This window comes from Anopheles cruzii, chromosome 3 (genome assembly GCF_943734635.1).
Source record: "Anopheles cruzii chromosome 3, idAnoCruzAS_RS32_06, whole genome shotgun sequence".
NCBI lineage: Eukaryota > Metazoa > Arthropoda > Insecta > Diptera > Culicidae > Anopheles > Anopheles cruzii.
Window position 1 is genome coordinate 58,991,376 of NC_069145.1, and position 12,527 is coordinate 59,003,902.

At 42.5% G+C, this 12,527-nt stretch overlaps 2 protein-coding genes across 2 annotated transcripts; one reads left to right on the top strand and one right to left on the bottom strand.

The window, feature by feature from the left end:
- Positions 1-55: 55 nt before the first annotated feature.
- Positions 56-2,326, bottom strand: LOC128274194 (guanine nucleotide-binding protein subunit beta-like protein). The gene is made up of 3 exons (XM_053012304.1): positions 2,136-2,326; positions 1,690-1,898; positions 56-791 (listed from the first exon to the last, which is right to left on the bottom strand). Exons 1-3 carry the CDS (start codon positions 2,242-2,244, stop codon positions 171-173), a joined length of 939 nt encoding a protein of 312 aa, XP_052868264.1. The 5' UTR covers positions 2,245-2,326; the 3' UTR covers positions 56-170.
- An 806-nt stretch (positions 2,327-3,132) lies between these two features.
- LOC128272611 (serine/threonine-protein phosphatase PP2A) lies at positions 3,133-9,510 on the top strand. The gene is made up of 5 exons (XM_053010447.1): positions 3,133-3,556; positions 7,479-7,688; positions 7,762-8,115; positions 8,190-8,380; positions 8,475-9,510. Exons 1-5 carry the CDS (start codon positions 3,455-3,457, stop codon positions 8,545-8,547), a joined length of 930 nt encoding a protein of 309 aa, XP_052866407.1. The 5' UTR covers positions 3,133-3,454; the 3' UTR covers positions 8,548-9,510.
- Positions 9,511-12,527: the final 3,017 nt, after the last annotated feature.

Sequence of the window (12,527 nt, forward strand, 5' to 3'; positions counted from 1 at the left end):
TTCCGTTTCTTTCTTATTTCTTAGTTTTGTAATATATAACAAAGAACACACAGTGTTTTATGTATTTCAATACAGGATTGTTATTTCTTCAAAAAAGAAACAACTTATGTTAATACACCCTGGGCCCTGGGATCCAGTCGTAATGCGCGCGTTACAGCTTTTACGCTAGCTTAGCGAGCCGAGACCGATACCTGCCAAACGCGGATGATGTTGTCCGAGTATCCAGCGTACAGTGTCTGTCCGTCAGTGGACCAAGCCAGCGACAGGCATTGCGGTGGGTCGCCATTCTTGGCCGGCTTGAGCTCCTCGACCATCGTCTTGTAGGCCAAATCCCAGATCTTGATCGATGGCCCGTAAGCGACGCACAACCAGTAACGGTTCGGCGAGAAGCACAGCGCATTAATGACCTCGTTATGTTCGAGTGTGTGCAGATGCTTGCCATCGTTCAGATCCCACAGGAATGCGCGGCAATCTTTGCCTCCCGATGTGCACAGCGAGCCGTCCGGTGAAACGGACACCGAGTTTAGGTATCCATTGTGACCAAGATGATCAATCTTCAGCTTACAGTTCGCCAAGTTCCAGACCTTGACGACGCGATCCCACCCGGCGGACACTATGATCGGGTTCGTGTGGTTCGGTGAGAAACGCACGCACGAAACCCAATCGGTATGTCCGTCTTCCTGGATGGTATACTTGCATTCCGCCAACGTGTTCCACAACTTGATGGTCTTGTCACGGGAGCCGGACACAATCTGACGGTTATCGACCGAGAACGCAACCGAAAGCACATCCTATGATAGAGAAAACGAAAATTACTATCTTCGATTCGGTTTTTGGGAGCTGGTTTGCAATTATTGGTGTTAAAACATAGCTCGAAAGTCGCTAAACATTGCTGAGCAAGAAACAACCGTGAATAATTGCAAAGAAAATCATTTCTAATTTGTCTCTCAACGAAAGGTAACCCCAAAACTACCACTAACAGTAGGATTAGGATGTTAGGATTCCATCGAGAGGACTTTTCTTTTGCACGCTCTAAAAAGAACGCCATGCTGCACATTGTTTGGAACCGCACGGAGCTGGGATTGTGCTTGGAATGTTTAAAACTCATACGAAAATAAATTGTTTCTTGCTTGCAGGCTTAGCGCATCTCTCTGTGTGGTTATGAAGAAATAGTTTGCACTTCATTTTGCCGAATGAAAGTGAAAACTTATTCCAGCTGTTCACGCGTCTACAGTACCTACAGTTGTAACGCTCCGACAAGAAGTAATGGAAGAAAAAGCAAGCCTCAACACACCACAATGCACATCGGCGTGGTCGCGGCTTTTCCTCATCTCTCAAGCACAAGTTGAACAAATTTTCTTCTGCCACGCATTGGCGCTTTTTGATAACCGGGAGCACTCTGCTCTTCTGCCTCGCATAGGCGCTTGTTTTTTTCCATTCTAGACGAGTTTAGCTAGCTTGTAGTCCCTAGCGTGAAAGGTACTGAAGGTACTTAACCATTCTTCGTACTTCAATAGACTTGCCGCTTTTAGAACACCAGCTTCACCATTTGTTTAGCTTTAGCGCGCGGTTTTCAACTCAGGACGAAAGGAATAATCAACATCTCCTATTCAACCCTAACCGAACGTCACTTGGACCGTTGTTCAATCGCTGCCGCAGGGAAGCGGACTCGGTACAATATGGTCACACCTTGGTATGGTCTTCGAATCGACGAGTCGATACACCGGCAGCAAGATCCCACAGGCGCAGGGTTTTATCCCACGAGCCGGACAGAGCGAAGTTGCCATCCGACGACAGCACCACATCGGAGATGAAGTGCGAATGGCCATACAGACGCTTCTGGGGGATGCCGTAGCTAATTTCATCCCGGGTTAGTTTCCAGACTATCAAAGTCTTGTCTGTAAAGATAGAAAGAAAAGCAACGTGTTTAGCAAATTTGTGAGGTTAGGGCAACCATCATAAAGGTTATGGCTGGGAGCAATGATGGGTGTCTAGTAATGTATCCTGAAGCTTCATTAACCAAGTTATTTAGCACAGCTGTAACTTTAAACCGGATGCCATCAAGGAAACTATAATTTTAGATAGATTTACACCACGTTTTCGGCAGCTGCAACGTGTGCCAACTTTACACCTACCGCGAGATGCAGACAGGATCATGTCCGGATACTTCGGATTGGTAGCGATTTGGGTAACCCATCCGGAGTGGCCAAGAAGTTGGCCGCGCAACTGCAACGTTTCAGTCATTTTCGGGCAATTTCACGTTTATTCACGGTTACAGGCTAAACTGCTCCCAGTCGCAACGCTGTACACGTCTTGCTAGCTCCGGAGTCAGCAAAGGAAAGAAATCGTAGCAAATCGAAATCGTTTGACAGCAAGCCAGTTCCTGTTGCGGTTTCCCGTACGCCAAGGTTTATACATACTTTTAAGTTCATTCTTATGCTCCGAATTAGTTCCGAAAATGCGCCAACTCAAAATTTCTTAGGTGTCTTATGTGATTTCAATATAACTTAACAAAGGTCGTTTTTTAATAGCCAAAGCATCAACAACTAAGTAGAACAGCTATTCAATAACTGTATGTTTCATATGTTGGAATGCTTAAAAAATATGAACTCTTGAGCTATGGCGCATAAATGTACATTCTTTATGTCGATTGAACATTTTTGATAGTTTCATGCGAAAAATGTAGAACAATGCGTTTATACTCAAAGTTGAATACTTTTACTCTTGTTTATTTTGGTTTGAGGACATACTTCAATATTAGTGCTTTAGTCGAATCAGTAATGGTCAATAAATCGTATTTCACTATTTGAATTTTAGTGTTTCATGCTTATGTATCGTTTCTCAAGTGTTTCCATGGTATATTTTTTATGCAAAACCCTGTAGAACCGGTCGTATAGACCTGTCAGTATGCTTTATATTTAGATGAATGAGATACCGATGATCTCAGCACTCAGTGATTTGCGTTGGAACCGGCCGGATCAGTCGCATAAAGCTATTCTCAACCGGTCGTCCAATATTATTTGCTCACTGTAGAGTTAAATAGTAAAGATTGTGTTATTATATCGTTTGTGAAAAGTGCTCTTGAGTGCGTTACAACCCATCAGAATAATCCTGTGCACGATAAACGAACCGTTCGGAGGCGAATGTCAAAAAGCACGCACGCAAGGAAAAAGTGAGACAAGTAGTGTCTAACAAAAGAGCAAAACACTGTTTTCGTAGGTCTGTTGAAAGTCGACATAGTTTGGTGTGAGAGCCGTCGTACGAAAGCGACGGTCGATACTTCTTCCACAACGCCGCGGCCATTTTGTTAGAAGTGTGCTTCATTGGAGTCGATCGGGAGTTTGAATCATCCGGAATTCGTATGATTTTCGGTGTAAAGACGGCTGCAACGATTTGAAACTACTGCTAAACTCGTGACTGGAACTCGCCGTACGGATTTAGCCAACCCAGTACAATGGAGGATAAGGCGACGTTAAAAGATTTGGACCAATGGATCGAACAACTGAACGAGTGCAAACAATTAACCGAATCGCAAGTGAAAACTTTGTGTGATAAGGTAGGCAAACATCCAACGACTGCGAAAACGGCAAGATGTGGAAAGGCAAACCAATTGATATTTGTTGTGCAAATAGGCCAGTAAACGGAAGTTGAAGAAAAATCAATCATCTATTCCTCCGGAAAGTGCTCGTTTGTTGCGTTCCCAAGATGAGCACGGCACCAGCCCAAGATGACGGAGTTTCGCTTACACTTGACGACACAGACTTTTTCTTTGGGTCGCCTGGTCGCGCTCTCGGTGCTGTACGTTGCGAAAGCGAATCATACTCTTCGTTCGCTGATTCTATTCTTCTTTACGCTTTATTGTGTCCTGTCGGTGTTAAGTGCAAATTATGACATGTAGTCCAACGTCCTTCAGAGATCAAGAAGTTTGCTGAAGGCAAAAAACGAGATCGATAGGGTGAAAAGGCTTCGACCCGCCATGTACGAGAGAGCAGGAAAGAGCTAGTAGAAAAAGCAGTTCAATTTGACGACGTTAGCAGCTCGAAGAGTAGATCTCTAACCGAGTGTAAAAGCCCGCACAAATTGAACAACAGCTTTCCCTAAATGCTGATATTTTGTTATTGATGTTAATGGATCGATAGGAATAGTTGAAACTCTGCCAACCAGGCGTCCGATTCGGCTTGTTCAACGTGTCTATGGATAGCAACTGCCATAGGAATGTAGTGTTTAATCCGAAAATATTCAGTCTTCGCAAGGTGAACACATTATTTGGTTATCAAAAAACTGATTTCTTCATTGTAGGAAGTTACACAGTTATAATGAGTCGTTTTTGATGCATCACGTTGGCTGTGGCAAACGTTAGAATCTACGCATGTATGAGTGATCTAGTGAGTCATTGTGAGATAGCGTCTGACGATATGCGTAGGATCGAACACAATACTATCGGCATGCAAAATGAGAATGTTTGCAAAGAACCATCTTTCGATTTCGAATTTAAACTGACGGAACCGACTAAATCATGTAACTCATTTTGCCACAATTCAAACACTCCGCTTTCACTGGCAAGTGGAATTTAAAGTTGATAAAGCAGTTAAGCCAAATACTCTTATCTTATCGAAGCATTATCTGCTGTTTTTTTTTTGTAATCATTTTAATTCACAGCGCCTACGACTGCGGTTGTCCCGAGAACAACTAAGGCGAAGTTGCCCCAAAAACAGTGTGCTTAAACCATCTCTCCAATAAGCCACTGTAGAGGTTCATTGATGTTGTCGATGATGCGTTGAAAGTTTTGGTAACCATTTGAATTAGACCTATTCGATTTGGTTTCCTTATTGCAAATGGTTTTTCATCAAACAACAAAACAAATGAATTCAATTTGATTGTTGCTTAGGTATATTTTTATAAATATATTTTTTAATATTAAATACACTATGAAGGGTTTTTTTGTTTTGCCGTATTTTGTATTGGACAAAATGGGCTTAAACTTGTAGGTTTAACCGCTCGACCGATCCTTTTCTTCCAACACCATTAAATGGTTTACAATGTGCTACATTAGTGAGAACTTAAATTAACTTAAATTTAATAAGAATACTGTATTTCGATAAAGATTAAATATGTAAATTAAATTTCAACATAACACGTTCCGTAATCGTACTTTTCGGCTCGTCTTTCGTGAGTGGGTAATACTTGTTGATGGTCAAATGTGAAAATCAGAAAACTATATCAGATTTACTGGTTACCCGAGCGAAAACAAAAACGGATATCCAGCTTGTCAAATTTTTATCGACAACACAGTTTAAACAACATGAAGTGGCAACATAAATTGTGCGTGTGGAGAAAAGTGTTGCGTATGATAATTGCTAATATTAAAAAACAAAAAAGCGCTCAGACGACTCAGACAGGCAGCAGTCAGTCAGTGATTCTATTTTTAGATCCTCGTAACCTACGCCCGTTCCACCGTTGGCCCTCAGGTTGCCTACGAACGCGCGAAGCGTTGCGTTTAGATGCGAGAGCGACCGGGAAATCGTTCAACTTTTTTGGTGGACACATTGCGCTGCTTTGGTTCAAGATCTTGGCACTGGCACAAGAAAACCCCGCCCATTCTTCCCTTAACTTTACCATGGCAAGCCTTGGAACCCCCGTCGGATTGGCCTGCTGTGACCTAAATCAAAGCGGTTGAATGAACGACGAGGAGTACTATTAACCGGAAGTGGATTAAACTACGATGTTGCACATTGGCACCGGGAAACGCAGCGGGCATGATGCACGGCAAGGACTTTTCGTGAACCCACCGATAACGGTAGCGAATCGACGGTTGTTTCGTAGTAATCGGCAGTACGCTTGAAACTGAAGAAGTTTATGATTTAAGTTTTTATGGGTTTCCAACGTTTTCAACAACAGCAAAAATCAACATTTTCTGACTGAAAATCACCTTACTTTATTGTAACTGTGCAAAATTGGGAAATACCCCACACATTCGACAAACACTAGTGACAATAGTAGCAACAATAGAAACAAGCACAGTCATTCAACTATTGTTGATTTTGAAAAAGTGCCAGTAAGATTTATTTAATGATCGTCAATGAAGCCTTGGCGCTCAAAGGATCAAAGCCCCAGACTGTTGGCACTAGTTTTGCTGTTAATACGCTGTTTCTGTGCACGGTGCACCGGCAGCAGCGAGGAATCGAAGCCAATCTTTAGCAGTGTGGATGAATGAACGTGTAAGAGTAGATTTGAGAATTACGTCCACGATTTCCTGACTTATCGATTTCGAAAGGTATGAACATTGTTTTTGCTAATATTTACTCCTTCCTTGGCATGGACGCTTGGCACACGTCAGTAAGTAGCTTAGCGATATCTTCTAGATCCATAGACCTTACGTGTTTCAAGAATAAGGATATTGATCTAGACTGAATAAACAACTCCATGTGACACCTACAACGTCGCTGTATTGCGTGACGTTTGCTCCTTTTTCCTGTGCGAGATGGTAATTCGTCAACATTGACCTTACAATTCTAGACGAAGGCTGAAATCGTCCTTCGTACAGGTCGACCTGCGTCGTATTGTACCGTGCCGTGCTATGGCAGCTTGAGTTTACTAGCATTGCTGGGGAAAGGTGTATACGTCAACCTGCCATTTGCTTAGAAAGTATTTGGTACTGTCCCCCCCCCCGCTGTAACGGTGGATTGAATAAAATATGAGGATTTCGTTGCGAAAGGTGATTGTTATATCGTTATGGTCGTGTTAAGTCTGTGTGGGAAGTGTAATACGGCATGCAGTTGAGTCGAGTCGAGAGGGTCGAGAGTTTCCTCGGTGGGAATTGGGCAAGAACAAACGTCCTGCGACGCAATGGTTTGTCGCAATTGTGTATTTATCCTTTTTGGCTTGGATTATGAAAAGACCGAACCGGGGGTGACCGAACAAACGAATTCATTTCAAGTCAGAAACTTAGTTTGTCTTTGATTTCAATATGGTCTCGTAGTTTTCGTGTTTTGTAAGAATCATTGTCGTGGTTTTGGAAGTCGGATTGATAAGCGTTTTCTTGTCACGTGAATGATGAATAATGCCATTTAAAATACACGTTTACGCTAGAGTTTGACGTAAAAAGACAGTCTTACTCACTACAGTTTGCAGATAACGTATCTTTATTCTTTTATCTTGTCAGCTTATCAATATTTTGATTGGTCTGATGTCTTGGTAGACAGGAACTGTGTTTGTGAACTAACTAGCGGTAGCGTGTAACTACTATATTTTGTTGCCGTACTTTACATATTTAATGCGGCAAACGATGGGTTGCCACATGTCTTTTTTATCTTGGAAGAACGGACCGTATTTATTTGCTACATGTTGTATCAGAAAAATTACTTTGAGATGTTTGTAAGTCAACTATTGCTATTAATTGGTATGCCTTTTCTCATTACTAAACTCCTCTATTGATTAAAAAAGGAGAAAATTTAATTGTTTTTATCATTTTGCAACAGGCGAAGGAAATTCTTTCGAAGGAATCAAACGTTCAGGAAGTAAAATGCCCGGTTACAGTGTGTGGCGACGTGCACGGACAGTTCCACGATCTGATGGAGCTGTTTCGGATAGGTGGACGGTCGCCGGACACGAACTACCTATTCATGGGTGATTACGTTGATCGTGGGTATTATTCGGTAGAAACCGTAACGCTGTTGGTAGCATTGAAGGTACGTGATACATGATGCACATACTACGCCACCGTCGCTGCAAGTTCGATGAACTAATTGTCCTTCCGTTTAGGTTCGATACCGTGAGAGAATCACGATCCTGCGTGGCAACCACGAGTCGCGACAAATCACGCAGGTGTACGGTTTCTACGACGAGTGTCTGCGAAAGTACGGCAATCCAAATGTATGGAAGTTTTTTACGGACTTGTTCGACTACTTACCACTGACGGCTCTGGTCGATGGTCAAATATTCTGCCTACACGGTGGACTGAGCCCATCGATCGACACACTCGATCACATCCGGGCGCTGGATAGACTTCAGGAGGTGCCACATGAAGGTCCGATGTGCGATCTGCTCTGGTCGGATCCCGATGATCGGGGTGGCTGGGGCATATCGCCACGAGGCGCTGGATATACATTCGGACAGGTAAGAGATGGCGCTCGTGTTTCAACGCCAAGGTAACGGTCCACTGACCACGTGATTGTTGTTCCCATTTGCAGGATATTTCAGAACTGTTCAATCACACAAACGGTCTGACACTAGTATCTAGAGCACATCAATTGGTAATGGAAGGGTACAACTGGTGCCACGACCGCAACGTTGTCACAATTTTCTCTGCACCGAACTATTGTTACCGTTGTGGCAATCAGGCTGCATTAATGGAGTTAGACGATGCCCTTAAATTTTCATTGTGAGTATTGTTTCGCATCTTCGGATTAGTTACGACGCACCATTGGTGTTATTGGTATCTTATAACTCACTTGTGTTTTTATTTATTTCTACAGCCTACAATTTGATCCAGCTCCGCGCCGTGGTGAACCGCACGTGACCAGAAGAACACCAGATTACTTCCTTTAAGAAGAATATCATTTGAACGGCAAAAAAAACGGAGCGCCATCAAGCGGCAGCGAAACGGTGAAAAGAAAGAACACACTAAGAACGTAAAACACTGGGGAGACACAAACAAAAAACTAGAAACACCCGTAAATCAAGTAAAACCAAGAAATTTATGCTCGATAATGAATATATAAGTAATAAAATAGAGGAAAAAATTATTTAACAAGGCATGAGTAAGAAGCATTGACACACACACACAAACACGTACAGAGAGCAAGCAGACCTATCAACCGATTCAAAGCTGCAAGATAAACAATTACCGGCGCGAAAGGATAGCTAGCAAGGCTTATCAACTAATATCAACAGCAGAACGGATGCTCAAAGCGAAAGCGAAAGCGGTTCTTGGGGCGGAGCAAAGAAACTGAAATTAACAGTCGCTTAGTGCGAGGAGGAGGGATGAGGACAGAGACAGTAACCACAAATCTTCCCGCAATTCCCGCAGTTCGTTCGATTCACAATGGTCCCACCCGCGGCGAGGTTCAGATATTTGGAATCATGCTAAAAGCATACACAGTTTTACGAACATGTGGGTGCCGCACTAAAGGCGAAGAACATTCAGTGGTAAGTGTATTTTTGTTTCATTAACAAATACCAACACATGTCTTCTAAATGAATCAAATAAATGCCACTGAAATACAAAGCATCATACGAGGGAAGTCGACAGGAACAGGAGTAGAAATAGTATTTTATAAAACCGATTGTACTATTTGCGCTGCCTAGCATACGTCAAAGGATGGCAAACATATTATTCCGTCGGATAGCGAGATGATCATGTGGTGGAACGAAAGAAAATAGCACTTTAAAAGGAATAAGGAAAATACAAGAATAGGAGATGCCTTTACGTTGTTCTGTGTTTTTTGTGTAACCACGTGGTTGCCGCGCGGCTCTCCGGGCTGCCACCGATTACTGTCCTTGCCGTTCGACCATCGTCATAGGCTTTCCATCGTAGCTGCGATTGTCGCGTTCGTGCCCATGAATTGTGCTTATCTAACGTGATAGCTAAGATAACCTTCTGTCGTTGCGGACTTCAAGTTGATGTCTTAATGGCCGGACATTGCAGTAGCGTAATTGTGCAAGGTTTCCCGTCCACCCCAATAGCCTACAATGGTTTTGCTTCTTTAGTTTGTTCAAAGAAAAAATTGTACTATGGCCTGTCAAATTAAACTGAAACCGCACGTAGAACAGCGGGTTGAAAGGCTGGTTTTAAGCTTTTCTTGTGGCTACCCTAAGAGAAATGCTTGTGAGAAGTCGAAGCAAACGATCGTGACCCAAACAGGTTAAAAGGGGGCAATTATCTGTCACCGCACCGCACCGTGAAAAAATAGAATGCTAGGCCGTTATTTTACCGATGATACGATGATATTTTGAACGGGTTTTGTGACGCTAAAGTTGCTAAATAGATGCATGATCAGTAAGAAGCATAAGAAAGCAGAACAATCAGGCTTCGGAATAAGCGACAAGCAAGGTTTTGTTATATGAGTTAACAGTGCAGTGCAACATGGTTTGCGAAATTCAAAAGGTACGGAAAAGATCGCCCCTCCACAAAAATAAACGCGTAAAAATGATTAACAAGTTGGGCCTGGCGCCCTTGACTGCAATTCTGATTTGCTTTGGTTTCGGTTCCGGGTTTCTTGCTGTTTGTGCTATGCTAGGCCGCAAAGAAGGAAAGGCCGGTGTCATACGAAGCCTATTAACGTAGCATAATGTTAACGGCATTCATGTTCCTTCAATATGTAGAATGTGCATTGGTTACGGCAGCCTCCAGTCCGTTGGGAGTTCTTTCTTCTTTGTAACAACGTAGGTTTTTAGGGAATCGCAAAGGTAGTTGTTTGTGTTATGCAGCCAACGATGATAGGTGGTCGCGAGGTGTGAATGCAACTACCGCGCTGGTGGAAGCGCTCTCGCCGCTACCCGTCTTTAAGTGCGATACAACCGGATCGGGTATATGCTAGCTTGAACGCGTATTAGCGTAGTAACATCAAGCGAATGGCACATCACGAGGAAGTGAGCCAGTGAACGTGCTCTTGAACTATTGTCACTTGCACCGAATTGTGGGTTGCACCCGAAGTCGGCCAGGAAGCGGTGTAGCTATAAAGAGACTCTAAAGCTTATAAGGTTTGACTACTATATGCCGTATCGGACGCTAAAACATGTCGAATGTACAAGTAGTGAAGCATAATTACGAAATCAAGCAAAACCGGAAAAAAACGAATAAAAACCACAGCTAACAAACATCCATAGTCACACACACACACACATAAACAAACACGGAAAACCATTCACTCAAACCTCGAGGCACCCGCAGTGGCTGATGGAACACGGAGGAAAAATCAATAAAATTTACGTTTTAAATAATAAACTCGTCTTATGCGCGTCTATTTGTCTTTGCGCCCTATGGGGCATTCCACGGGGCTGTTATTTGTTTTATTCACTTCTACCGTTTATCTTCGATGGGAAAGTTTGCATGCCATGCAAATGCTCCGTTGGGGCCAGTTTGTGCTCCAAAGTCTACGAAATCGTCGCCAAATGCATCAACTTCATGAAAGTTCAGCTTCTCCGCAATGCGCGGCTGTTCTTCGCTTGCTGGCAGATAATTCTTCGGGTCACTATTTCTTCCGCGGTAAACTTGATAATCTGTAGTGAGTATTTCATAAAACCACAATTCAGTCAGACACTGTTTTCAATTAAGTATTTATCATTATAAGTATACTCAACCACTTCAACTTACCATCGTCATCATGTACGGTAATGGCGCCACAAAGCACCGCTGAGCCGATGACAGTCAGGAACACTAACGCTCTAGTTTGCATTTCAACTATTCAAATCCTTCAATCTGATCTGCTCAAAGGTTCCAAACGAAGTAGCCCTCGAGTACGTTTTGTCAAGCCGTTTATGTTGATGTGGTTTTTATACGACGTCACGATTTACTTCAATGAACCCCAAAACGGGAAACAACCGGAATACGCATAACAAGCGGAAGTAGGCTGTGCGGTCGGTTTCGATGGAAATGAAAATGATTCGATATGCTACGCTTGAAGCTGCTACGGAGCGTTATGGTTGGGTAAAAGGTAGCCGGTAGCTGCTTAATGTTATAAGTAAAGCGACAGTGTACGTTGAGATGTGTGCATGTTAGTTTATTTACTTTCACAAATGAGCAACGATTCTAACAACTATATTCATCTGTATGACGATATTTCACTTCCGATATGCCGATATTTCACTGCTTTCTTCTGTTACTCCGGCTGCGGATGCAGCACTATTGGTAATTTAGAAGTGCATGATAAAGATATCAAACAATCTATCATCTAACTTGTTTAATTTAAACGATTACACGGTTTTGGCACAGCTCTGTACTGATCTGTTCATTCCTTCCATTAGTGTCGCCTTGGTCTGAATCACACGGCTCAAAAAAGGTATAGATAGTATTGATAGTCTGATAGTCACGTTAATGCCTTGGTTTGGTCAATAACCATGCATCGAGTAAATTCATGTACATTTACACAATTTACATTTACATTTACACAATCAACTTCGAGCACTACATGCATATTACTTTGTCTGTACTTCCGTTTTAAAAATGCTATTCAAATATGTATTTTTAGTACATCGACGATGCATGAGTTCATGGTGCTTATTTCATCAGCAAATACTATTAATTAAATCAATCTTGCTATCTTCATTTTATTTTCAAGTACGTGAAGACCGATAACACAGCGCGATCCGATCCCGGTGTGTTTAAATAATTACTTATTTCTACTCTTCCTACTATCAAACAGATCCATTCAACAATTGGAAACTGAAGGAACAAGAACAAATAGAGTTTCATACTGCAAGCGTAACGAGGCTTTTCAAAAAAGCATTTCATGACGATACTGTTTAGACAGTCCGGGATGGTACCATACGGAACGGAAGATATAAGGAACCCGGTAGAATGCAAAAGC

What these genes read in the sequence shown, in the direction of transcription:
- LOC128274194 (XM_053012304.1), bottom strand. Translation starts at nt 2,244, where the DNA reads ATGACTGAAACGTTGCAGTTGCGCGGCCAACTTCTTGGCCACTCCGGA. An exon ending in GATCCTGTCTGCATCTCGCG is followed by an intron (nt 1,899 to 2,135) that starts GTAGGTGTAAAG and finishes CTATCTTTACAG; the next exon opens with ACAAGACTTTGATAGTCTGG. An exon ending in GATTCGAAGACCATACCAAG is followed by an intron (nt 792 to 1,689) that starts GTGTGACCATAT and finishes TCTCTATCATAG; the next exon opens with GATGTGCTTTCGGTTGCGTT.
- LOC128272611 (XM_053010447.1), top strand. Translation starts at nt 3,455, where the DNA reads ATGGAGGATAAGGCGACGTTAAAAGATTTGGACCAATGGATCGAACAA. An exon ending in TGAAAACTTTGTGTGATAAG is followed by an intron (nt 3,557 to 7,478) that starts GTAGGCAAACAT and finishes ATTTTGCAACAG; the next exon opens with GCGAAGGAAATTCTTTCGAA. An exon ending in GATGCCCTTAAATTTTCATT is followed by an intron (nt 8,381 to 8,474) that starts GTGAGTATTGTT and finishes TTATTTCTACAG; the next exon opens with CCTACAATTTGATCCAGCTC.